The following is a 27,016-nucleotide window of genomic DNA, read 5'->3' as shown; positions in this document are numbered from 1 at the left end:
TGCCACTGTTTTAAAAAGATCTACAGGCAAATACACTTCTTAATAAATCCACTTCTTCCTCCACATTTCATTTTATTGTAGAACATAAAATATGACCGTGCAAGAAAAATGCACAGAGAGAACAGAAGATGATTTTTTAAGAATATATATCAAAACAACAGCATGTGAAAACATTTACTGCAGTCACACCTAAGCATGCTTGTTGAAAACTCTTATTTTACATGTACATTTCTAGAGCTCTCTGTTTTGAAAGAAGCATGCTGTGATGGTCCATGGACACCAATTCCTCCTGTACGTTTTTTTTTCTGGCCATACCTCTTGAAAAAATTATTGCTAAAATGTTCCATGAGACTAATAATTTTACACATCAACAGTATATTTTTATATCAACAGTATTTTTTTTTTATTATTATTATTTTTTATTTTATTTTTCTCTGTGTCCTGAGAAACCTGTGTTTTGGGCCCATGTAGCCACAAAGTTGATTATTTGAGGAGGAGATACCAATAGTCACTGGGTGATAGGATTTCTAACATTAAGCCTATTCGGTGATGGTATTTTAATGGATTAAATCTACCACTTCTGCAGAGTCGGGCAGTCTGCTGGGGAAGCCATACTGCTCCCCAATCTAAACGAAAGTTCACAGACCTCAATGGTGACACCTGGCTAAATCTGGTCTGCAGGTAACAATGGTTTTACCTACGTGGCACTACACGCCATTGTGCATGGTATGCAGAGCAGAGCTGCCTTCATGGGGCTTGTGGCAGTGAGAGGGAAACCGGCTGATCAAACGGCCCTTGGTTCGATGGCAGCCCAGAAGAAATCCTAGGAAACGTGTGACAGGAGATACATCTCATCTCAGCATGCTCTGAGATTATGGTGTTAGCCACCTCTATTGAGTTTGGAGTTTGGGGTGGTTGGAGGGTTGGTGAGAAGCATTCCTTAAGGGTTCTTCAGGGGCTGCTTGGCTCTAGGCTGGAGTTAACTATTAATGGGCTGAGCTCTTTGACTCCTTTGTGCCTTTGGGAACTACAGGGTTGAAGCCATCAGAGAAAGAGAATAGAAACTAATCACTTTTGTCCCGTCATATATGTTTAGTGAAGGGCTGTAGACTTCTTTTCTGACCTCTGTGTCACACTGAAAAAAGACCCTCCTCTTTCCATTTGAGATAAACCACTCTTCCACCTCCTCCTTGCTCTCCCAAAGTGTACTACTGCAAGAAAATGGGATTAAGTGGGTTTAACTAGCTGCCACTTGAGTTGCCACAAGTTGTGTTACCGTCCCCACTTCAACATGAAGCAGAGGACATGAAGTGGTTTGTAGGAGAGGGGCAAAGAGGGTACTTAGGAGAGACTCAGTGGATGTCTCCAGGTGTTGTCAGGACCTCCACCACCTAAGTCTGGAAGCTGTTGCAGTTAGAGATGAAAAAGATTTATTAACATGGGTATCACTGGCACTTGTAATAAAATAACATGTCATTTCTGTTTAACAGCAAAGCTGCCCCATTTCTTAGGCTGGGTTAAGCATTACCAGGCATATTACAAAAAGGAGTCTGGCAGTGGGTTTTTGTGGGCTCATAAAGTGGGTCCACCCAGGACATGCAGACACACAGCAAAGGAGATGGTGGAATAGTTGTCCTCTTCAAGTTAGTTTACTGAGATAAAATGTGATAAAAGCTTTCTTCATATTTTTAACCCAAGACTTATGTTCAGCATTTAGGGTGCACACTCTAGGAGAAGAGAGGGTTCTTCGATGGGGTTAGCTTAGAAAGGCAAGTATCGTAGTGGTCTGTCAGCGATACACCGCGTTGGCTCTGATTTAGATTGACTGAACCCATTTCCAAGCGTTTGAGAGGGTTAGTCATGTTCTCTTTGAAGAAAACCCACGTGTGCGTGTAGTCATGTGTCATCCAAGTGTAGCAACTTGGGAAGCATTATTAAGAGGGGCATAGGAAAATGCATGGGTCCCTGACATGATGCGATAATGACATGTTCAGCGCGGCGCTAGAAAAGCTTTGCATTATTCAAAGTGCTGAATAATATACATGATAATGCATAATGGTGTTATATGGTAGGATTATTTTGTGGCATAAGTGACTTGTGCTCTGAGTATGAAGGCAAATAATTGTATTATTTTGTCCTCATTTTTGACGTAGCAGAATAGGCTTGGGGGTACAGCTTGAAATGGGGAGGAGCAGGAGCAGGCAAGGGGTTTTTTTTTTTGGAAGGCCATGAAACACAGTGGCACCCTCTGCAATTTATTTCTCTGTGCTTGTAATTACGGAGCGAAGCAAGCTTCCTAGCGCACCCGGGGCAGCGTCCCCTGCCAGCCCCGCTGCCTTCAAGTGCACCAACCCGGTTTCTGCCTGGCGTGGGTTAGCTGGTCCCTCACCGGGAATACTGGCACGGGGTGGAGACCGCCACAAACCTGACGCCTACGGACCATACGGATGCCACCCACTCAAGCTGTGTGGCACCACGGGCTCACACCTGCACTGATGTGTGGTGCACAAAGCACTTATAAATTGTAAAAGCCACTGCAGCCAACAACCTGCTGATGATGCTGGTGGGTTTATGAGCTCTGTTAATGGAAGTCTGTGCTGTGGACGTGAAGGTCTGAATGCTTCTGAGAGGACATGTGGGGATTAATGAGGTTCCACATTACATGAGGTTTTCATTCCTGTTTTCCTCATTTCCCTCTCCATCCATTTTACTTATTTAAAATTTGCATGCAAATGCGTTTGTTGATATAACGCTAAGGTTGCAAAATCAACTTTGCAAACCCATGTTTGTTTTAACCAACACCCCCGCTTCATCCACAGCATGCCATCCAGCTCCTGGAGCAAACGTGACAGATAGCAACCTCCTCCCTAAATCAATCCTGATCCGTTCCCAGCACAGCCTCCGTCCTATGGAGGAGTCCTGTGACAGGGAAAAACCAACCACCACCCTTCTGTATTTAATACTTGCCATAGTGCACAGGATGGGCAGCGTAATTAAGGCTGCACGGATAACCTCAGCCCTGGCAGTTCTTCAGTTATGAGTGTTTAAGTTTGCAACTTCTTTTGAACATAGTAGTTTTGGAGGTTTACTAACTGTAATACTGATATCTCCCTACCTTGACTCTTTCTAAGGAAAAAAAAAAAATAAATATATATATATAAATAACTCCAAACCAACCACTATGTAGGTAGGAAAGTTTCTCTTTTAAAATAGAGTATTCTTTGCAGCGTTGTAGCCAAGAGTCTAATTTCAACAATATCCTTTACAGGGTGGAGTCTCCTCTGCCAGCTGGTGTTCCTAAGCTTAGTTATCGCTTTGCATCATCTCACAAGTACGTTCCCAGGCGAGCTGTGCTGTATGTACCTGCGGATGATGAAAAGAAGATACGAAAAATCCCATCCCTAAATGTAGATTGTGCGGTGCTGGACTGTGAAGATGGCGTGGCTCTGAACAGAAAGGTAATTAAAAATTATCTGTGTGATATAATCAGTGCTAAAAAGAACTTGTGGAAAAACATTGCCTTTGCCTTGGGGAAGTGACAACCAGAGAGACAAAGATAAATCTTAAGATCTACAAAGTAATGTAACAGTGATAGGCTTTGTGAAGGTGTTGGGAAAATCTGATTACCCAGAACTGAAAGCGATCACACGTGACTAAGTGGGGAGGGAGTTTTGAAGGAGCTGGGCGTAAGCTCTCATCACAGAAGAGCGGGAGATACTGTTATTACTGCTGCATATTTCTTAGGGAAGAGGAGGAAATGGACAGTGAGGAGAGAAGCAAGAAAGGGTCAGTTCAGAATCACCAGGTGGGGGGTTTGTTGTTGAAATGAAAGCATGTACAGATCATGAGCAAAACAGTGTGGGTTTGGGTTCGAGCCTTGGGATGTTTCGAAAGATTTACTTACTGAACTTGTTGGAAGAAATGCTGTTAGGGGTGTTTCTGAAGGAAGCAGAAGTTCGAACCTGAGTGCGCCAGGGTTTGGACAGTGATTTAGATTGAAGGATCTGCAAGAAAGGAGGCATGGAGAGCAGCCTGGCAAAGAGATTTAGCTGCGTTAAGTACCACTGCCAAGTTTTTGTTGACATTGAATTGTGAAAGAAGAGAGAACAATCTAACATACATTCAGTTGTGCTTGCAAGCAGATTTTTAAAATATCTGAAAATAACAATTTTAAAATATTTCACATCTTAATGTATATGAGAAACTGGTGTAAATGCTTCCTAGTGAAAAGTATTTCTGAACAGGAAGGTAAGTTTGCCATCATTTTTGCATCGTTGTTCTATTTGTCTGTTTAGGGTTTGAATATGAATGTGTTGTCCAGGAAGTTATGAAAATAGACCTGAAAATTTTCCTGTGTCATCTCAAAAATGTGGATGAAATTTTAGTCTTTTCTGTTTCTTGGGAGTTAATGCTTTCCAGAAGGACTCTCTTGGGTAGTAGTCTCTTTAACGTTCAGGTCTTTACAGGTATGATGGAAAGAAAAAAGTTTACAGAGTTTGCATGTATCTAGTTTAGTTCTGAAAAGTGAAAATAGCATTGCTGAATGTTCACGTGTACTGCTGAAGACAGCTAGAAAACATTTTCCAGTTGCTAAAATTCTATGTGAAAGACTAAGATTATATCTGCTGGCACCGTGATGTAATATTCTTTAGGTCATATTTGGGAGGCTACTCCTCCCAATGTGTCACTGTAAGGTGACACAGGACACAATTGTGTATTAAACTGTAGTATTTGTAGGTGCAGCTTAATTATGTAAAACAAATCTTTAATAGCAGAAGCATCTATTTGTAATAGAGGATGACAGCAAACCAGAATTTTATGATCAAGGTTACAAAGTTGATAGTAGTGATTTCTAAAGGGTGGTAAAATTCTAGCTCTGTTGAGATGAAGGGGAGTTATGCCACTGGGTATCAGCTCTGCAGAGAGAAGAGGAAAGACCCATTGCATCAGGAGAGGTGCCGGAGCTGAGTAAGGCAACCCGATCTGCTCCTTGTGTAACAATCAGTGCAACTAAGAAAAGGCGATGGGTGATGGTATTAGGTGGCCCTCTTCTGAGAGGTACAGAGGCACCCATTTGCTGACCTGATGCACTCTCTAGAGAGGTGTGCTGCTTACTGGGGGTTCATATCAGGAATGTCACCCGAGAGACTACCAAGCCTCATACAGTCCACTGACTACTATCCGCTGCTGTTGTTTCATATGGGCACCAGTGATACAGACAGAAGCAGCCTGAGGAATATCAAGAAGGATTACAGAGCCCTGGGAGCGGTGGTCAGGGACTCTGAGGCACAGGCAGTTTTTTCATCAGTCCTCCCGGTTGAAGGGAAGGCGGTTAATAGGGTCGATTGAATCTGACAAATCAACAAATGGCTACAGGACTGGTGCCACAGCCAGGGGTTTGGCTACTTAGACCATGGGAATTGCTTGAAAAACCTGGTCTGATGGGGCCTGATGGGGTCCATCTGTCAGAGAAGGGGAAGAGCATCTTTGGCCAGAGGCTTGCCAAGCTCATGAAGAGGGCTTTAAACTAGAGTTGACAGGGGAGGGGAACCTCAATCCATCCCACTCCTACCAGTATGATGCCAATGCCTGTAATACATGCCCAGAGCCTGGAGAAGGGTCGCAGGTCAACAGGAGAGCACCTGGAGTGCAGCACAAAGAGATACCAGCCACTCTAGCCAGTAAGTTAACTTCACAGAGCCCCAATTTAAATGCCTCTATGCAAATGCACGTAGCATGAGAAATAAACAGGAGATCAAGACGTGCGCACACCTGCAGGGCTATGATTTTATTGGCATCACAGAAACGTGGTGGGATGGCTCCTGCGACTAGAGTGTTGGAATGGAAGGATACAGGCTCTTCAGGAAGGACAAGCAGGGGAGACGAGGAGGGGGTGTCATCCTCTATGTCATTGACCAACTGGAGCGCATAGAGCTCCACCTGGGGATGGATGAGGAGCCAACCGAGAGGTTTTGGGTCAGGATTAAAGGGAATGCAGGGACAGATGACGTTACAGTGGGGGTCTGCTACTGAGCAGGAAGACCAAGCAGGTGAGGCCCTTTATAGACAGATAGGAGCATCCTCATGTTCCCAAATCCTGGTCCTCATGGGGGACTTCAACTGCCCTGATACCTGTTGGAGGGACAACACAGCAGGGCATAAGCAATCCAGGAGGTTCCTGGAACGTGTTGATGATAACTTCCTTCTACAAGTGATAGAGGAGCCAGTGAGGAGAGGTGCCGTGCTGGACCTTGTTCTCACCAACAAGCAGGGGAATGTGAAGCTCAAGGACAGCCTTGGCTGCAGTGACCATGAGATGGTAGAGTTCAAGATCCTTAGGGCAGCAAGGAGGGGGCACAGTAAGCTCGCTACCCTGGCCTTCAGGAGAGCAGACTTTGGCCTCTTTAGGGATCTGCTTGGTAGAGTACTATGGGATACCTGGAGGGAAGAGGGGCCCAAGAAAGTTGGTTAATATTCAAGGATCACCTCCTCCAAACTCAGGAGTCATGCATCCCAACAAAGAGGAAGTCATGCAAAAATGCCAGGAGGCCTGCATGGATGAACAAGGAGCTCCTGGACAATCTCAGACTCAAAAAGGAAGCCTATAGAGGGTGGAAGCAAGGACAGGTAGCCTGGGAGGAATACAGAGAAATTGTCTGAGCAGCCAGGGATCAGGTTAGAAAAGCTGAGGCCCAGATAGAATTAAATCTGGCCAGGGATGTCAAGGACAACAAGAAAATCTTCTATAGGTATGTTGATGATTAAAAGAAGACTAGGGAAAATGTGGGCCTTCTCTGGAAGGAAATGGGAGACCTGGTCACCCAGGATATGGAAAAGCCTGAGGTACTCAATGACTTTTTTGCCTCGGTCTTCACTGACAAGTGCTCTAGCCATACTGCCAAAGTCACAGAAGGTAAAGGCAGGGACTGGGAGAATGAGGAGCTACCCACTGTAGGAGAAGACCAGGTTCGAGACCATCTAAGGAACCTGAAGGTGCATAAGTCCATGGGACCTGGTGAGATTCACCTGCAGGTCCTGAGGGAACTGATGGATGAAGTTGCTAAGCCGCTATCCATCATATGTGAGAAGGCTTGGCAGTCTGGTGAAGTTCCCGGACTGGGAAAGGGAAAACATAACCCCCATTTTTAAAAAGGGGAAAAAAGGAAGACCTGGGGAACGACAGGCCAGTGAGTCTCACCTCTGTGAACAGATCCTCCTGGAAGTTAAGGTGGAAGATAAGGAGGTGATTTCACACATGGAAAATAAGGAGGTGATTTCACTAAGGGCAAATCGTGCCTGACAAATTTGGTAGCCTTCTATGACGGTGTTACAGTGTTGGTAGATAAGGGAAGAACAACTGACATCATGTACCTGGACTTGCTTTTGGCCATGTCCCACACAACATCCTTGTCTCTGAATTGGAGAGGCATGGATTTGACAGATGGACCACTCTGTGGATAAGGAATTGGCTGGATGATCACAGAAGTATTGTCCAGGTACGTAGGGACAGAATGAGGGAGGTCAAAGCTTCTCTGAAATCAAAACTGGTGAGGGATGAGTGGAACAAGAATGGCTGCTACGAGTGCATCAATATCAAAAATGAGAAGGAAGACGAGGGCAAGTATGGAGCCACTGCTCCATGAAGACCCAGGCTTTACTGTCAGAGCCTGCTCTCAGGCCTCATAGGTTGTATCCTAGAAGCAAACCTTGGGGGAGGGAGGTAGCAGCCACAGTAGGGGAGGATGGAGTTAGGGCCTATTCAAATAAACTGGTCCATGGAACCAGACAGGACACACTGGAGGCTGCTAAGGGAGATGGCTAGTATCATCCTGAACCTGTGGTCTGTCATCATGGAAAGATCATAGTGGCTGGAGGAGGTTCTTGATGCCTGGAGAAAGGCAAATGTTATAGCTGTCATCAGAAAGGGTAAGAGTGAGAAGCTACAGGTCCATCAACCTAAGGCTAGTCCCCAGGAAAGTGATAGTCCTGGTTCTTATGGAAGGTATTTTACGGCGCACAAGGACCTAGCCAGAATGGATTGATCAGAAGCAAATCATGCCTGCCAAACCTGATCGCCTTCTCTGAATAAATTTCTGTCTTTGAGTATGAAAGCTGAATAGATGTTGTCTGCCTTGACTTTAGCAAGGCTTTTAACGTGGCATCTCATAAGATCCTGGTTGTCAGCCTGAGAAGAAATGGACTGGATGGACAGACTATAAAGCGGGTTGCAGTTTGGCAGGAATCGGGTGGTCCATGTTGTGTGCTATTTTTCACTTAGCTTTGCTGGGTGCAATACTGTTTAACTTCTTCGTTAGAAACCTGATTGATGGGATGGAGTGCACTCTCACCAGGTTCACAATGAAACTAAACTGGGGTGCAGTTGATATGCTGGAGGGCATAGATGCTCTTCTGATGGGGCTTTACAGTTGGAGGAACAGCCTGAGAGAAAAGTAGTGAAGTCCAACAAAAGTAAAAAGTGAATTCACGGCATCAGGCTGGGATAACCCTATGCACCAGTACAAGCTGGGGGGTGACTGCCCGGGGGCAGCTTTGCCAAAAAGGCTCTGGGTGCTGTTATACAGCAGGCTAAACAGGGTCAGCAGTGCGCCCTTGCAGCAAAGGTGGCCAACTACCTCCAGGGCTGTGCTGGCGCGGGTGCAACCAGCAGATCCAGGAAAGGATTTCCCTCCCCTGCACTTGGCTTTTAAGGGTCTCCATTGGGAGGGCAGAGGACTGTGCCCAGCTGTGGGCTCTGGGACAAGAGAGAGACTGGCCAATGGAGAGGGAGAGAGACCGGGAAGGGCCACCAAGGTAGTCATGGCACAAGAGGAGAGGCTGAGGAGCTGAGTTTGTTCATCCTGGAGAAGAGACATCTGAGGGGGCCTTGATGGAAGCTTTACTGCCAGAGGGGAGATGGATGGATGGCAGAGCCAGACTCTTGTCAGAGGAGCTCAGCAATTAGGTGAGAGCAATGGCCACAGGTTGCATGAGGGGAGATGCTGACTGGAGACAAGGGAAAAAAGTCTTTCCCATGTGGGAAAAGCCACTGGAAAAGGTTGTCCAGGGTGGTGGTGCATCCTCCTTCCATGGGAATATTCAAGCCTTGGCTGGATGAAGCCGTGAGCAACCTGGTGTAGAGCAGTAGTAAGCCTTGCTTTGAGGAGGCGAATGGACGAGGTGGTCTCCTGAGGTCCCTTCCAACCTGATAGACTGTGCGATTGCATGATCTAGTAGCAAAGCATAGTTCAAAGTGATTGGAAGGTTGAATTTCATTTTTAGATCTGCCAGAGATACTCAGGAAGACTTTGAGACTTAGGTTCTGTAAATGTGAAGCTGAAATTATTATTGCTCTTGCAGCTTGATTTATTAATGTTTCTGAGGTGTTTGGAGACTTTGTGTGAAAGATATGTCAAGAACATGCACTGAAGTACAGTATTCAGTGACCCATTGCAAATGGGTCATCTGAAACCGTGGGAAAAAAACCACTGGGAAACAGCAACACTGAGCCTGTCCTTTAATCATTATTCTTAAATACTACTGATGAATTTGACTATTTATTGCTGTATTTTATATCAATAAAAATGCTACTTACAGATTTTCTTGAAATTGCTGCCAAAATGTTGGGTTTGGGGAAAATCAGGACCTGGTGAAGGTTCACAGTACCTTGAGCCAAACTTATCTGTCTACAAAAGGCCTTCACTTGCATCAAGTCCAAGAAGCAAGTTTGAACCACATCTTAACAAGTCTATTTTAAGAAGATGCTGTGTGTATTAGGATTAAGTTAGATTTGGAGAGATCAAGAATCTGGAATGTCGGCAGCTCCGTTTGGTTGTGCGTTTAGACGGCAATGAGGAAGATGAGCTTTCTATAACTGAAACGGATAACATTTGCAAAACTGCATCTGGTTGCAGTAGTTGCTTTTGAAGCTTCAGTCATAAATTAAAAATCTTTAACTATTTTCTATACAATATTTTCTCTCAAAGAAGATATCCTCCCCTGTGCCCTGCCCCCAAAATTATGTTTTGTAATGGTTCACAGAGAGCGCCAGAAGAGGGGAGCCCATAGCCATATCTAATCTGCATACCATTTTGGTTCCTGCATTTCTTACCTTCAAGGGCTACAGCACCGATTTCAGCTATCATCTGTTGACTTCTCCTTCTTTTGTATCTTTTTTTTTTCTATTTTGACTAAATGAGAAAAAAAAAAACCCTTGCAGCAAGAAGCTCACAAGGAGAAAATTTCTCAGCGAATTTTCTGAGGGGAACCTGTGGGAAGAAATGGCTAAAAGGCAAAGTTACAGCGTAGTGAATACTAAGCCTGCAAGTAGAGTGTGAGCTGATCCTGGTGTGAGTAGGACATGTGGGGCTTTTGTAACCCCTTTAGGACTGGACAGAGCTGTAGGAGGTCTTCAAAAATTCAGAATAGGGAAGATGATAGGAAGATACCCCAGTGTTGCTGAAAATTTCAGCCTTCTATTACAAAGTTAGCTTTAGTCTTGCTGACCTCAGATCCTGGTTGGGGCTCCACATGCTGGTTTTAGAGGTTCAAATCACGTGGTGTGGACTGTCTGCTGCCTCTCCAAGTGTCTGGCTCTGTAAGACATTGGCAGTTTCTATGACAGAAATTTAGTTTTTGTTTGGGGGGAGAATTGAATACTGCTGAAGGGAAATTACTTTCCCTGAGCTACTATACAGTAGTATAGTATTTCCCCCTACAAATAAAGATAGGAGTTCTTCCACGGGGATGTACATGCAAAATTTCTCCAATGTTGCTATACATTTTAAAGAAATGACTCAGAATGGCTCGCTTGGTGATATTTTTAAGTGAACAGTTCAAATAGAAATTCTAAAACTATAAAATTAGAAATAATACAGATTGCAGTGTCGATATGTTACAAATGCACCACACTCTAGAGACTTATTGTGAAATGGTACAAAGCCTACATCTATTTTACCTTTTTGCAGGAGAAGGCCTGAATATTCTTTCATTTTAATTGTAAAAAAGAAAAAGATAAAAAAGATGTCTGCATCAATGTGCTTGATCAAGTCATATAAGCCAGTAAACTGAATTGCATCTAATGTCATTGAGAGGTCTCTGTGTAGGAGCTGAGCTCTCTGAAGATATCTCGAGGGCCCTCAGCCAAGCCAGCACTCCCTGGTATGGCTTTCTCTGTAGAGCTGCGTTACTCACTGTGCTTCCGTGCCAGGTGAACCTATTATCAGGTAGAAAAGATTCTTCCTCCTCTTGGAGAAAGGAAGATTTCCATGCCAGTGCTTTCATTTTCCAAGGGCAGAGTGGGCTGAGATTTCATAGCTAGTTCCCACGGGTCTTGTAAGGTTACCACCCTTACAAGACAGTTTTCCAGGACAGCATTTTTTCCAGCAGGATCCTGCCTTCAGTGCTGCTATTCTTCAGAGCATCCAGGAGGTGTTAGCTGCCAGGTCAGCCTAGGAAAAGACTAGTTGGAGCTGCTACTGTAGTGTTTATGCATCTTTCTGAGTCCTTGACAAGAGTTTCAGAGCATTTTGATGCCTCCAAACCAGTGCTATTAGTGACTTTATCTTCACTGAGGTCAGTATGAGGCTTTGAATAAGTGGGATGTATGGCGCTTCACTCTGTAGCTCTCCTCAGTGTGCCATCAGGCTAGGCAGGGCACTGGCTGTTCTGCCAGAGATGACCTTTGAAAATTATCTCAGGCAAATTTTGAAGGGGCTAAGATTCGGCCTTTTCTTTCCATGGGGAATGCCAGTGTTATAACTAAGAAGCAAAACAAAACTCCATGTTCCCCCTCATCATGTTTTTTGTGTCAGAGGTGTAAAATCAATCCCTGGGAGTGTACATATGGCTGGGAAATTTCTGTGCGGGCATCTGACACGAAACACTTGAAAATAGGAAGTTTTATTGCTCCTCTGGAACTAAATAGATGTCATTCATACAATAAAAGTTATCGATATTTAGGGCTGCACCATGAAACGATGTAGGACCAATTAGGGTTTAAATTCCTAAGCCCTTTTTGCTGTGTATCATGATTGTATCGCTTTCTCTTCTAGAGGGCAGTTGCTCTCTCCTCCAGCACTTGAGCAAGAGAAGCTGGGGAAGAGGAAGCCTCAGCTGTGTCCTTTCCTCACATCCCTTCCTCGATAGGGAAAATGAAGAGGACCTCCCGTCCTCTTCAACAGGAGAGGCCCCTGAGCCTCTTCTGTTCTCCCTGCTCCGCTCAGCAGCGAGGGGAAGTTTGGTTGAGCTAAGAGGATGTATGGGGAAGGACCTATTTTGCTCATCCACAGCACGGCCTCTTAGGGTCATAGCACAAATTTGTTCCTATTTAATATCTTGTAGCCACTTAAAAGATCATCGCTGTGCTGTGCCACGGAAGAAAAAATAAATTCAATTAATTCTTTTGAATCGTCTGTTTTTAAAAATAGGATTAAAGCCTGACCACTTTGCAAACTGTTCCATTATGAATAACACATATGTAAGAGATGACTCTGGATTCATTACGGTTAAGAGCAGATCATCCGCATACATGCTGATTTTATGGAGATTTGTCCCCATGAGAATGCCTCCTCCATATCTCTAGTGATCTCATCCTGGGGTCAGAACAAACAGCACGCCGGCGAGAGAGCATCCTTGCCTACCATTTTTCCCCTAATCTGAAGCCTTCTGACCTTTTTATTCCTTATCACTGATGAGAAGAGGCTCTTGTATATAAAATAACACTTCAGCTACATTTGGGGATGGAGTTAGCATTTATATGTAAAATGGGTCAGTGTGGTATACAAAAAAAAATCCTAGGCTTTCCTTACTGAAATGCATTTTCTTATTGATCTTATTGAAAGCTTTTACAGTATCAGTGGAAAAAAGCTGCAGTTGGTTTCCATAAATCTCGAGCAACTTCAATTAAAATCAACAGTTTTCCTGTATTACGTGATGATAATCTTTTTTTTCTAATAAAGCCAAGTTGGTTAGGATTTATCAATGCCGCAGGTATTTCTCTAAGCTCATAGTGAGAATGTTAGCTAGTACTTCATAGACACAGTTGCATGAAACATTGATAACTAGGTTATTTTACCAGGTCTTTGCTTTATTTATAATAAATTAGTACTGTACCTAATTGTATTCCTCCTACAGGGAGAAGGCTTGCTGATAAAGTGTGTAGAGAATGATTAAATGTACACAGGCACATAGTAGGGTGACTTCTCTTCAAAAGATGCACAAAATTAAAATGGGAATGCTGCTTTCCCCGGTGGCTTGCCATTATTAAAAGTCTCAGTAGCATGGGAAATTTCTTCTGTAGGAATTGGGGAGTCCAAAAGTCTCTCTGGTTTATTGTAGGGAAGCTGAACTGTACAGTGAAACTCTGCAAGGCCTTTTTGATCCTTGAAGAGTTCTGATGAATATACATTTTTATGAAAGTTGTAAAGTGTTTTCATTTCCTTATTAATCCCACCATGGTCCTGGAAGAACTGCCACTCCTGAGTGGTAACTGTGACAATAAAAGTTTTTGTTCCTATTGTTTTACGCTACAAGCCAATCATCTTCCTTACATAAAAATTTGAGGATTCATAAGGACAATTGCAATATTCAGCAATTTTCGTCTTAATGAGCTCAGTAATGCCTGTGTCTCTTCGAGCGGAGCCTTTGAATTGCCAGTTATTTCTTTTCCACTGATTCAGATGTACCCAATTAAGTTTGACTTGGACATGTTCTGATAGAACTATTACTGCTGACAGAATAGTGTCTAGAAACTTAGGGAAAATGCCTTGGCTCAGTGTTAACAGGAATTTCAGGCAGGAATACATAATAGACCTGGGGAAAGATTTTAAAACATACAGTTAATGTTTGTATGGACTTGAAATTCACAGTACTTCAACTCTGTGTGTGTAGTCCACTGTCTGCAGGCACATCAGCACACCTGGGTACTGAAGGCTAATTGCAGGACTGGGAGTCATGTATTGCTACGCATTTCTGGACCAGTTTTCAATATATCATCTGTTTTTGTAGCAGGAAGGATCTGGCTGCACAGCCACTGAGCATCTATCACTTAATTTGAAGGGAGCTGTTGAGTTTCAAGTGTGCTACAGAAAATCAAGCCAATACAAGATGTTTAGTATACAGATGTGCTTTGGAAACAATCTGCTGGATCAAATTTGGGCAGACTTTTGTTTGTATGCAGAGCCATGTGTTGGGTTGTGTTTTCAGGGCTGCAGTGCTACTGCAGTTGAGCAAAACATAAAGGTACTGCCCAGATCGCAGTCACAGGGGTTCTCAGCGCTCAACATAATTTGCTACAGGTCTCCTTTGGATTTTTGTTGGCCATGAGCAGGCAGAAGAATATGTTTCTATTGCAATTAATCTTGAAACCTAGTCTTGAACCTGACTCCATTGTACTCATAACCAGCAGTCCACACTGCTCGTTCTTCCACATTGCAAGGGCCACATTTTGAAATCAGAGAGGCAGGCCAAGCATGAGGAAACCCACAGATCCCATTAATAGGGGCGTGGGTCAGGAAGTGGTAGGACACACAGAGAATACAGCACTTGCCCTCTTTGATAAACTTTTCTATGAGGCATCTTTACAGTAACAGTCAAGGTAGTGGTCTAGTGGAACTTTGGTCTGATTTAGGTAAGATAGGTAGGTATCAGAAGGTGGAAATGCATGGTATTTTTCCCAGTGCATTGGTGCCATCAAAGCTGGACCTGTCCCAGGATGGTGAGGAGTTGGGGGGAACCTTAGAGATACTCAGAAGATTATAGGCAAAAGCTGTGGCTTATTTTACCAAGCTGTTTAAACGTTACCTTTTTGCTTGTGGTTTAATAGTATTATTAGGTAGCAAAACAAGGAAATGCATCGGGATCCTGGGTAAGAAAAAGGAATTTTTGATGTCAGATGGTGGAACAGCATAGCTGTACACATGGAAGTTGCAGAAGAGGGTGAGGATGTGTGTGGTCGTGGTTAGGCTTAGGTACCTTTGCAGATGTCAGCCGAAAGCATGATATTTAACCTCTGTACCTTTGGATTAATCTATTATTCTTCTGGAGACTAGAGAAAAGGATCCTAGCACTCAGTACCTATCCGGAAGACTCATTTCCTTCCACTGTATGTCCAGTTAGCAGGAGTCCTCGATATTTACAATGCTGAAGATTCTGCAGTCCTTATTCAGATAATATTTCACAATGAACTAAGGACATTTGTGTCTAGATGAGTAATTCAGGATTAAGCCCTTCAGGAGTCTGAGCAGCTTCTTCCTCCTATGCACCACTGTATATTGAATTGAAGGCATGTGTGCTGTGCTAGTTGCAGGACACGCCATTCCCAAAATAGCATAGAACCATCTAAAACCAGCCTTTTATTTCCACCATGAACTAAGCGCACGCCATGACGTCCCTTCAACTTAGAGTGGAGTAATTTATCTCTGTTCAACAGAAGACAAACCACATGGATTACGATTGCCTAAAGCCCTGGTTTTTACATATTCTGTGAATTACTTTCTTCTCTGAATTGTGAAAAGACTGTATGTTAAACAGTGCTTTATACACCAAAATAATACACTTCCATGAAACAGGCTGGTACTCAAAATAGCTGTAAAACCACATCTCTGGCTTACTGAAACTGGAGAGCATCCAGAGCCATGAATTCATTGTGCACTCACATACCAGAACAGAACAAGATACGCAACTTTTGTGACTTTTCTAGTCCCTATCATAAAAGCCAAAATAAGTGAGGACAGATCATTAGGAAGTGCAAGCATTTATTTACTCACATCTAAACCTGTGTAGCTCTGCTGGCTACATAGTATGCAGCAGGCTCCAGGGGCACAAAAGCTCTTAATGTGTCCCCAGGTTGCATATTGCCATGCCCAGAGTTTGGGCTTCCAACCAAGGAATTCTTTTGCAAAGAAGCAAAGAACACGCCGATTTTTTTTCTTCGCTTTGGGTAAGTCAAAACACCTAGCTGCATTTGAAAGTTGCTGTTTCGGCAGTGCTTTTTGTCTACGTATGGAGCATGTGCAGTTATTAGCACATCTAGGTATATTGGACAATGTATGTTATGTATCTGTCTCCAAAGACAAACGCACACATCTGCAAATCCAGCACACTTACAGATTTGGATGTTACTGTAAGCTGCTCTGCTGAGGTTGCCCATCTTTCCTTTTGGCTGCAAATATCACAAGGGAGACTATGATCTGTCTTCTTGTTTATCAGTAAGGAAAGTGGTAAGCTGACTGTGGAGCCTGATCAGCACTTTGCATCTTTTCTGAAAGGATAAATAAAATCCTAGTGTTCTCTGAGGTTGACTGCAATTTCTACCTTTAAAGTAGCTTGGGTGCTCTGAGATTTCTGTTTCAACTCCTGAATGGCTGCATAACATAGTGCTATCTACTGTGTAATAGCTCTTTTTGCTCTCCTTCTTCCACCGCCGTGCATTGGGGCTACCCTCTCCAGAACAACCTGCTTGCCGGTTATTACTTCTTTAGGGCTGGGAGAAAAGAAAAGAATTGTAAATATTTTTCTTCATTTCTGATCACTGAGCTCCAGAAGACCATAAATCCTTATGTTACTCCTCATTTGGGAGCAAATGGTTGTAAAGATCCTGGCTGTTCATTTTAGTATGATTATAAACCATGGCTTGCTCATTCTTTCCTCCTTACTTGTTACAGTCTAGTGAAGAGTGCATCAAAATAGTTGCTCCTATGCCAGGCTTGAGATAACTTCATCTTCTAAGGTTTCACAATGCAATTGTGCGTTAAAAGGGGATATGTTGAACAAATTGGTGTTTTCTTCCAGCTTAGTCAGGTTATTCCGTTACATTTTAAACTTTGATTCTACACAGACTCATTAACCAATTATTTTTAAATAGAATAATTATAGATCATAATTTAGTGTGCATTTTCTTGAGAAAAAGGGCAAATTAATACATGTAAACATGGGTGAATCTAGTTAAATAAACTGTCCACAAAATCCTTACAATATGTAAACAACATTTGTTATGCCTTGGAGATAGCATATGATTGGACTCGTGAGACCCTGTTTATCCTACTGAACAGTTTCTTTTATAACTTCAAAGGGAATTTTATATATTTATGGCAATAGCAGGGTGTTAAGTGTAGCTAGACAGAAATTATACCTCAGCTATTTAGTTAATGCCAATAGGGATTAAATTAGATTTTATAGCTGTTAGTAGAAGTCTGTTTTGTAGCTAACAAGTGGGATTTTTAAATCCTGGAAAGCATAATCCTATTATAAAACTGGCAGCTGAATTAACATTATCTAGGAAGCAAGTCTTCACGGATTAACATTTTTTGACATTAACAAAGAAAAACTAATGCTACAGGGATATTAGATGCTTTTCCCAAAAGTAGGAAAAAAAGGAAAGTGAATATAGGACAAGATAAATGGCACAAATACTGCAGGAAGGAAAAATGGAGTGAAATATGCATGAGAAATTAGATCTGGGAGTGGCCATGTTCTGCCTCAAATACAAAAGAAATACGCTAAGTAGGAAAAGGCTCCACAACTGGTAATTCATATGTTAGCCCACACATTGATTTATACGTGCCTTGTGACTAATTCGCAGTTATCCAACATGAGCGTGCGATAGTCATGAAGGCCTTCTCCTGTCCTAAGAGATGAGGTCTTTCCATTCCAGCTAGATGCTGTAGGAGCCAAGGACTGGCAGCATTGCAGAAGAAACACTCCTCCCTTTACTGAATCAGCCTATAAAGCTGTTCCACAAAGACCCTGATGAAGTTCTTACATACATACCTTGAAGGAGAGTTACGGGACGACTGACGGAGGCCGTGGTACAGGAGATGAGTGCGTCACTGAACTTGCTTGTCCTGCAATATCTTATTCTAGGCATTGATAGACTAAATAGCTATAGGTATATGCCATGTCATATTTCAATTAAAAAAATCTTTGTCCCCATCACAGTTGCAGAGCAAACATTTTCTTACTTAAAACTGTGAGGTATACATCTCCTGTAAATAATTTTAAAAGCTCTATGTTTACAATCTGAGCCCTTATTCACAGCTGCAGCATTGAAATAATGAAAGTAGTATTTTGTTGTGTGGAGGGTTAAAAGGAATCTACTTGATAGACTTACCAGTCAGAAAAACATGCCGAACAATTTCTTGCAGATTTTGCAACATCGTATTCAGTGTTGTTGACCTAGTACAGATTTCACTGTATCTGTTGGCTGCCATCTTGTCTCATAAATTACTTCCTTCTTATCAAATAGAGAATTTCATTAATTATTAGTGAGAGCTAAACAGAAACTTGTTCTAACTTGGCCTTCCAACCTCACAATTTCTTGGTTCAAGTAAAGCAGAACTAGATCTGAGCTACTGCCAGACGGGGGGTTTTGATATCAGAGGTTTAACTGTGGCTTTGCAAACCTAATACATGGCTTCACAGGTTGATTCTTGGTTTGGTGCTTTTGAAATGCTGTGGTTTTCCTCCTTGTCGGATTCTACTTTAACGATGATTACTCACTGGGTTACATTTTTACCAAGCATCTTTTCTGCCAGAGCACATGTGTATAGCAGTCATGGCTGTGGTTAAATCTGTTACCAGAGGTGGTAACACAGAGGTGGCTGTGACTGTCTTAAGGGGTTTCTTAAAGCATGGTTGTGTAGCATAGGCTTTACTTTGCAAAGCATATAGCACCATCTAAGCTGTGGAAATAGTGTGAAATTTCTAAGTTGCCAAACTGTCCTCCTCTGAAGTTAGTGCCCTGAGGAAGAACCTTGGCACCATTATGTCAGTGAGACAACTCACACCATTTGGCATCAAGAGGGCCAAGATTTATCCCCTGTTGTGTGCATGTTGCACCAACGATAATGAACCCTAGTGGGAACTGGAAATAGTTGCTTGCCCTCTGTTGTGGCTCTTTTTCAAAAATCTGTCCCCCAAATGCCTTTTATTTATTTATTTATTTTTCTGTATGTAGAAGCATGCAACAGTCCATAAGCTTGGTGCTTTAAAGCATGGAGGTATCTTTTAGTATTGCCACAGCCCTCTGAGCAGCTGGGCATCTTTGAATAAGTGGGACTAGAAAGTGCCTGTGATTTCTTACATGAGGAAGGACATGAATTTGATGTCTACTGGAAGCACATGGTCCTTAGATAAAAGACCTATCTTTCTTTCGCCCTTAAGTAATGAACAGTCCCGTAGCATTTTAGAGTTTGTTTCTGGTTTCACTATCTGCGTTGAAAAGTATACAGATTTGGCCCATAAGACTTGGGTTTTTTTAAAAAATGTTTGGCTAGCACCTCAGCTTGTGTAAATAGGTTTAGCTCTTAATTTTTCATATGGTGACACATTGAGTAAAGCAGCTCTCAAATGAGAATTAAAGAAAGATTATGTGGGAAGACAGTGTTATATGACTGGGGAGTTGCATCCACATCACCTGGCTGGACACTCATCATCTGCCTCCAATCTCTGGAAGAGATAGATGGAGATAAGAGGGGTCATGTGGTTACTGAGCAGAGCACCTTTCATCCTCCAGGTGACCTTGCACCTGCTATGACCGCCTGCTGCTTGACTGTGGAAGAGCTCACTGAACCAGGAGGGAGGGATGAGGGATGCTTGTCTCTGCCACCCAGCACTCTTGCATCTGAGTATGTGGTTTTCTAGAGTAGATGCTTTGTAGAAGCTCGTTCAGGGCCAGCATGTGAAAAACCGCAGCAGCAGCTCCTGAGCGTTGCCAGTCAGGGCACCTGATCTCCAAATTTGGCTTCATGTTGTCAAATTTGCTTATCATCGGTGATGTACAATGGAAGTGCCAAGTAGAAAAATAAAAGCCCAGAAATGTGATGGTGGGTTGTAGGTTTCAGTGCTTGAGACTTCTACAAGTAGCCCTGCACACACGAGCTCGATTTTGTAGCTGGGGAAATTCACGCACTGAGCAGCTTCTGAGTAGCACTTGATGTGACTTGACAGAAACTAGCAGAAAGAGCAACTGGCTCGTAGCCTGTGAGGGCGATCCTGATCCCTGGTCAGCTGGCATCACCTCTTCCCATGTCCGTCTCTTCATAGAGGTGTATTTGGTGCTACATAACAAAGTGCTGAGTGGCTCATGCCCTCCTGGGGGTGACGTTCCCTGCAGGAAGAGCAGCCAGCAGGCCGAAGAGATCTCAGAGACCTCCCCTTTCTTCTGCTGTTGAAACTCTGAGCTTTCTCTGCACTGCAAAGTGAGAACAGACCCACAAGGACCACGTTTCCAGGCCATATGGTTTGGCAAGCAACCTCCTGACTGGAGTCAAAAAATATAATAATAATGCATATTGTGCATATTTAACAGGTACCTCTAAGCACGGAAAACCAGGTAGTAGCAGAGAAGAGATCTCTGTGAGCTGGTTGTGGCACACTGCAACTTGAGCTGGAGGTAAGAAGGCTCTTTTCCAATGTGGTCCAGGAGTTGATAAGTTGGTCATTTGGACAGGGTGTGAAGAAAGACTAGTAAAGCAAATGAGGCCCCTCTGAGGGGCAGTGGCACAAAGCAGCAGCTTCTCAGCTCAAAGAAATCTTGCCTGGGGTTCCACACAGGGCTGCCTATAGGCCCTTTTTTGACTCTCACTGTTCAAGAAAAGAAGACTTGTGCTAGCTTTTAAATGGGCAAGTTACACACAGGAAGCTCCCAACTTGTCATCTGCTGACTTTTTCACACCCAGAACTCCTCAGGTGCTTAGTAAAGTTGGTATATATAGTAAATCTGTCATTACTATCAAGCCTGATTCCTTGAATGAAGCAGAGCATTTATTGAATTGTGTCTTTTTTTGTTCTACTGGTAAACATATCTGGCAGGGGAAACTAGGACCTCCATTTGGGATTATTTGCTGAAGGGTTTTCTGGGGTAATAGAAGGATTGAGCTGGAAGAGCTGTCGTCATCTAGTTTAGTCCTCTGATCTGAAGCAGGATGAAACCTTTCCAAAGCACTCCGATGGATGTTTCTGTAACCAGTTATAGAGAGTGCCCACAGATGTCTCTGGTCGCCCTAGTGTCTACTCAGGGTTTTCTAATCATTTAACTTAAATGTTATTTTCAGCAAGTGAGGTGAATTTTGTTGTCCGTGACCGCTTACAGAAAGAAAAGCAGAAACCTGTAACCCTCTCCTATAAATCATTATTCCATGTATTGAATTGTTATTAATGTCTCCTATATAGATTTTCTCGTTTTAGTGAAAGTGACTGCATATCCTTCAGCTTTTTCTATCAGGAGGTGTCTGAACATCTTATCAGTCTTCTTGTAAGCTTGTGGATATTTAGATAACTGGAGGGCAGATTTAGATTAGATATCAGGAAGAAATTTTTCCACTATGAGGGAGGTGAGGCACTGGAACAGGTTGCCCAGAGAAGTTGTGGATGCCCCATCCCTGGAAGTGTTCAAGGCCAGGCTGGATGGGGCTTTGAGCAGCCTGGTCTAGTGGGAGGTGTCCCTGCCCATGGCAGGGGGTTGGAACTAGATGGTCTTTAAGGTCCCTTCCAACCCGAACCATTCTGTGATTCTGTGATTCTGTGAACTGAGGTCTTATAAATGCAATATAAAACAGTGCAATTACTTCCTATTTTTTGTAATAACACTGAATTGGTGGCACTCATTCATTTCAACCTACTACTCTTAATGCATTTTCAGCTTTGTTTCTCCCTCTGTGGCTCTGTCTCATATGTAGTATTGTTCTATCTTTTTCGCTTTTTACTGTCTATCCAGTCAGAGAATGTCTTTGCATCTCCCTCCAAATTACAGGTCTCTGAAGATACTGAAAATCTAATCTCTCTTGCACTGTTCAAGTCATTAATGAAAATATTGAAATTGTATCCCTTCACCCTCCCAGAGGCTGCTCAGTTGAATACTGATTGTTACCTTTTGAAGGTAGATTTCCACATTAGCACGTTTCCTTTGAGGTTGTTTTATGCAGCAGTGTCAAAAGCCTTCTCACATCTTGACTGCCCTCCACAGTTTCTCAACACCTCTCTTGAAAGCCGATGGCCAAAGCTGGAGATAGTACTCCAGAGGCAGTTTCACCAGTTCCAGGTAAAAGGGGACAATAACCTCCTTAGTCTTCTGGCGATGTTTCTCCTAATGTAGTCCAGTGTGCCATTTGCCTTGTTTGCAATGACAGCACACCGTTCCCTTGCTGGCCCTCATTCAGGTTGCCCCCCACCGAAGCCCCAGGCCCCTTTCAGCTGGCACAATCTGTAGCCTGTCACCTTCAGCCAGGCAGACACGTGGGGTTATCCGGTCCCCTCTGCACAACTCCCTCCTTCTTCTTGCTGAACTTCCTGGTGCTCCAGTTGACCCCATCCTCAAGGTTCTTATGGTGCCTCTGGACTGAAACTCTAACAATCATGTCCCTCTAGTTTGGTGTCACTGGAAAATTCACCCAGGGCTCATTCTGTGTCATCACTGAGGCTGAAGCAGAAAATGATGGATAAAATTGTCCCTAGTATCAAAGCCTAGTATCTCCACTTGTTACAGGCTGCCAACTAGTCATCAAGCCATGGATAACTATCCTTCAGCTCATCTCTCCAGCCAGTTTTCAACCCAGTCCATTCTTCTAGCCCATATTTTCTCAGCTTCCAGATGAAAATGCCATGCCCTCTAAAGTCACAGTGTATTACATCTGCTGCTGTCTCTTTGTCCACGTACCCAGTCATTTTGTCATAAAAGGCCATCAGATTCATCAGGCAAAGGTGTTCTTCTCTCTCCAACCCACGCAGACCTATCCATTTTCTTCCCTCATTTCATTGTCTGTGCTTATTGTGATACCATGATTGCAACCTGTTCTGTCCACTTTTCTTCTTTACCCAGCTAAAATCAATATTTTGCTAAATTTTTTGCTTTGCTTTGCTTTACCCAGCTTAATGAACAAGAGGCTTTATTCTTACTTCATCATATAGCTTCACTGTGTCAGGTATTTTGAAGCGTCCTTAGCACTGGAGCATATCATACTTTCTGATCATTAAAATTTTAGTTTCCTTGAGTTGACTTTAGACACCTGCATCCAAGAATGCAATTCCCAGCCACACTGCTAATCCCCGCATGTGCTCTTAAGCGCTTGAAAGTCTGCTTTTGTGCATACTCAGAAATGCTTCTGTCCTCTTCTGGCAGCTTGTTGCCTCTCTCATGCCAAGGCTATCAGAAAGATATGTTCTGTCTAAGGCCCTTGAGCAGATGGGATCAAAACTTGCCTAGCAAACTCTGACAGGAGACACATGCAAAGCACAGAAACCATGGCCTTTTTATTTAAAAATGACTAGGATAGGAAAGAATAAATAATGGTCATATCCATGGTGGTATTGGTAGCAGGCTTACTGTGAGCTGATGGATCAGGGTTAGAGGGGAAGCCAGAACAGGTGAATGTCATGGTGGTGCCTGATCAAGGAGAGACCATGGACAAAGATTTCTTTAAACAACTGAAAGAAGTATCTCAAATTCTTCCTGACTCTTATGGAGGACTTTAACCACGCCAGTATCTACTGAGAGGACAGTGTGATGGGAAACAAGCAATCCAGATTTCTGAAGTGCATGGAAGACAGATTTCTGATGCAAGCTAACTAGGGGAGATGCTTTGCTGGATTCCTGAATGAGAACGAACTGTCAGTCAATAGCAGCCTTGACTGCAGGAACTGTCAGATGCTGGAGTTTACAATCTCGAAGGCAGTGAGTAAGGCAAGGAAACAAGTCTTCAGATGGTAGGCAGGCCTGATCCCATGTTAGGCTGCCCCTGATGGTAAGGGCTAGTCAGACTTCAGTGACAACCTGCTCAAAATGCAAGAAAATCATCTGAAGGGCAGAAGAACAGTTAGGAGTGGCAGGAGGCCAGCTTGCTGAACAGAAAACTCTTGATTTAACTCAAATGTAAAAAGGAAGCATACAGGAAATGGCATCAGGAATAGGCTACAGAGGAGGAATGGAGAAACATTTATAACCTGGGCATGTAAAGCCAGAATGAGGAAGGTAAAAGCCTGGCTGGAGTCAAAATTGATGAGGGACCTGGAGGGCAACCACAAAGGTTCCAACACTTTTATCAGCAATATAAGGCCAGGGAAAATGGGGGTCTACTACTGAGTGGTGGTCTTTGCTTGCAGGACATAGATAAGGCTGAGGTGTTCAATACTTTCTTTGCCTCAGGCTTTGCTGTCAGAGCCTGCTCTCAGGCCTCCTACGTTGTATCCTAGAAGCAAACCTTGTGGGAGGAAGGTAGCAGACACAGCAGGGGAGGATGGAGGTAGGGTCTATTCAAATAAACTGGTCCATGGAACCAGACAGGTCACACTGGAGTTTGCTGAGGGTGCTGGCTAGTGCCATCGTGAAGCTGCTGTCTGTCATCATTGAAAGGTTGTGGTGGCTGGAGGAGGTTCCTGATGCCTGGAGAAAGGCAAATGAGTCAGATTCATCTCAGAGGATCTCAGCAACAAGGCAAGATCAATGGCCACAGGTTGCATGAGGGGAGATGCTGACTGGAGACAAGGGGAAAAAGGTCTTCCCGGTGCAAGGGGTCAGACACTGGAAGAGGTTGTCCAGAATGGTGGTGCATCCTCCTTCCATGGGAATATTCAAGCCTTGGCTGGATGAAGCCGTGAGCAGCCTGGTGTAGAGCAGTAGTAAGCCCTGCTTTGAGGAGGTGAATGGACGAGGTGGTCTCCTGAGGTCCCTTCCAACATGAATTAGACTGTGTGATTGCATGATTTTCCTAGTGATTAGAAGACTTGTCCAGGAAGCATTGTGCAGAGGTCAATTTGTCTTTAGCTGGACTGATGACAGCACCCTGCTTGCTAAATAAAACTCTGATCTGTATGTACGCACCTCTGTGGTAGAGACACCCTCCACCTTGCTTTAAATAAGTAGATATTAACTGGGCCAGAGAGCGAATCTAGGCCTGAAGCTGACTTTCTAGCTCAGTGATTAGGGCATGAACCTAAGAGAAGAGAGACCTGGATTTCTGTCTGTGCTCCAGGGAGAGCTTATACATTTTAGCCTATGGCTTTTTTTCAAACATCACAGTGCATGTGTCCCTGTGTGGTTCTAGTCCTAGTTTACTAATCTAATCAAGAAATCAGATCCTCAACAGGCATGAAACTGGTACCATCAAAGGTACTGCTGTACTACCAGGGAAATTTTCATTTATGCTTTTTCTTAACAGCCTGCCACCTCCATGAGCAGCTCTTTCTGTTTAAAAACCTTGAAACAATTCATGTAGTTTTTACTACTTTTCTACTTGTAAGTGGAAAATTAGGTACTTTACTTACAACTGCTGACAGCTTTTTTTTCCCTCCCTCTCTACTCTTCCCTCACCTGTTGTGGTTTGAAAAACAGTTCAATCCTCCTTTTGTTGGAAGTGCCTGGATAGAGACTGCAAGGGTCAGGACGAGAAAAAATGGACGTGTTAGAGGTCGCTGAATGCAGCAGCCCCTTAGAGCCAGTTCCACCATCAGTGCGGCTGAGCAAGTGTTGCCAATAGGCAAATGCATCCACATATTTACATATATGTGTCTGTGTGTGTATATATATTTTTTCTGACTGCGCTAAAAAAACAGAGTGGACAGACAAAATCTGTTCCCAGCCCTGCATGCACTCCCTCTATATAGTAGTATGCATACACACAATGTCTGCATAATATATATCTATACACACATATGTATATAATGTGTATATAATGCATAATGCCAGCCATATCTGGCATTAAACAGTCAGTATATCCCGTAGCTGGCCCCAGATTTCTTGATCTCAGTTTCTGTCCCCTGGACCTATCAAGCATGGAGGTTCACGGCCCCACTGCAGTTGCTGTTAGTCAGACTTCTTTTCATTAAACACACACACACACAGGAGCACTCCTGTAGCTGGTCCCAGATCCCATTAACAATTCAACTTAGCTTACCATTAACCTGAGATTTACCACTTCTTATTGCCCATAGCCATATGTATTGTTAGTAAATTAAAGGCAAGGTTTCTCAAAGTCAGAGACTGATGGTAAGAAACTTGCTGTCATGGTTTTTTTCAATAGGAGGTGGGTGCTAAACTGTTATTCCAAACCCTGTTTATCTACCGGTGTAGCTATGAAATTAACTGCTGTAAGTGTGGCGTGCTTGAGCATCCTATAGAATTAGGAAGGAAACTTCACAGAACTGATACATGTTTTATTCGCGATTAAAAATGCAAAGTACTGTATCGCTTAGCTGCACTGACCCACATGTGAGGGTCTGTACATGCAGCATGTTTTACGTATCCCTTTGTAGAAGGTGGAGGAGGAGGAACAGCTCAACTGGGTTAAGCACGGTAGATGGTATAGATAGGAGCTTCTGGCTACCCTGCTGCTCTTGCAGTTGATTAGCTGTTTTCAGTAATTATGCATTTCCATCAGGGGTGCAATGGTTATCACCTCTGGTAATGAGATTACTCCCATTTCATACAAGTGTAATGTTCTGCCAGTTCCCTTTTGGCACTTTACACGTTTCCTTGACTCGTGCTCTCAACACTTGCCGAGGTTGCTCACCGTATTCTCTCCTATGGACTCACCGAACTGTGCAAACAGGTTCCCCAGCATTTGTCAGTCTCGTGGAAGCAACCTATAGGCACACCAAGGTAGCCTCGCAGCACATACAGCAAAGAGCTTTGCAGTAACTGCAGTGAACTAGTTCAGTTTTTTGTTGTTGCTTTTTTTTTCCAAGTGGCTGCAGTAGGCTGTCACGGAATGGGAATTTCATGTTTTTCACTTATACGAGGTGTCTCTCTAACCCATGACACAGCATCCCAAAACCCCCCAAACATGGATTTGCATCCCATCCACCACAGAAGGAAAAACGGATAAGGCACTATCCTTTCATTACAATATTGAAAAACTTGCAAACTTTGCTGGGATTCCCTAAATGCAGAGTATTCATTCCCAAAGCACCATTAAAAATCATTATTGCCAATTATAGGACCCAGAGAAGTGGATGCTGGTGTTGCATCTGACTTACACAAATAAATTGTCCATTCTTCTGGTGCTGGGTAATTACCCTGGAAATTTTT

At 43.4% G+C, this 27,016-nt stretch overlaps 1 protein-coding gene across 2 annotated transcripts in view; it reads left to right on the top strand.

Moving 5' to 3' along the window:
* The window catches only part of CLYBL (citramalyl-CoA lyase), a 197,536-nt gene that overhangs the window by 88,814 nt on the left and 81,706 nt on the right, over positions 1–27,016 (top strand). For both annotated transcript variants that reach the window (XM_074562200.1, XM_074562209.1), the window contains exon 2: positions 3,269–3,458. In XM_074562200.1, coding sequence (XP_074418301.1) covers positions 3,269–3,458 — 190 coding nt within the window. The remainder of the gene's footprint in view (positions 1–3,268; positions 3,459–27,016) is intronic.

The sequence above is a fragment of the Larus michahellis genome, chromosome 1 (genome assembly GCF_964199755.1).
Source record: "Larus michahellis chromosome 1, bLarMic1.1, whole genome shotgun sequence".
NCBI classification, from domain to species: Eukaryota; Metazoa; Chordata; class Aves; order Charadriiformes; family Laridae; genus Larus; species Larus michahellis.
Note: the sequence above shows the minus strand (reverse complement) of the source record. Positions and strands in the feature narration are given on the sequence as shown.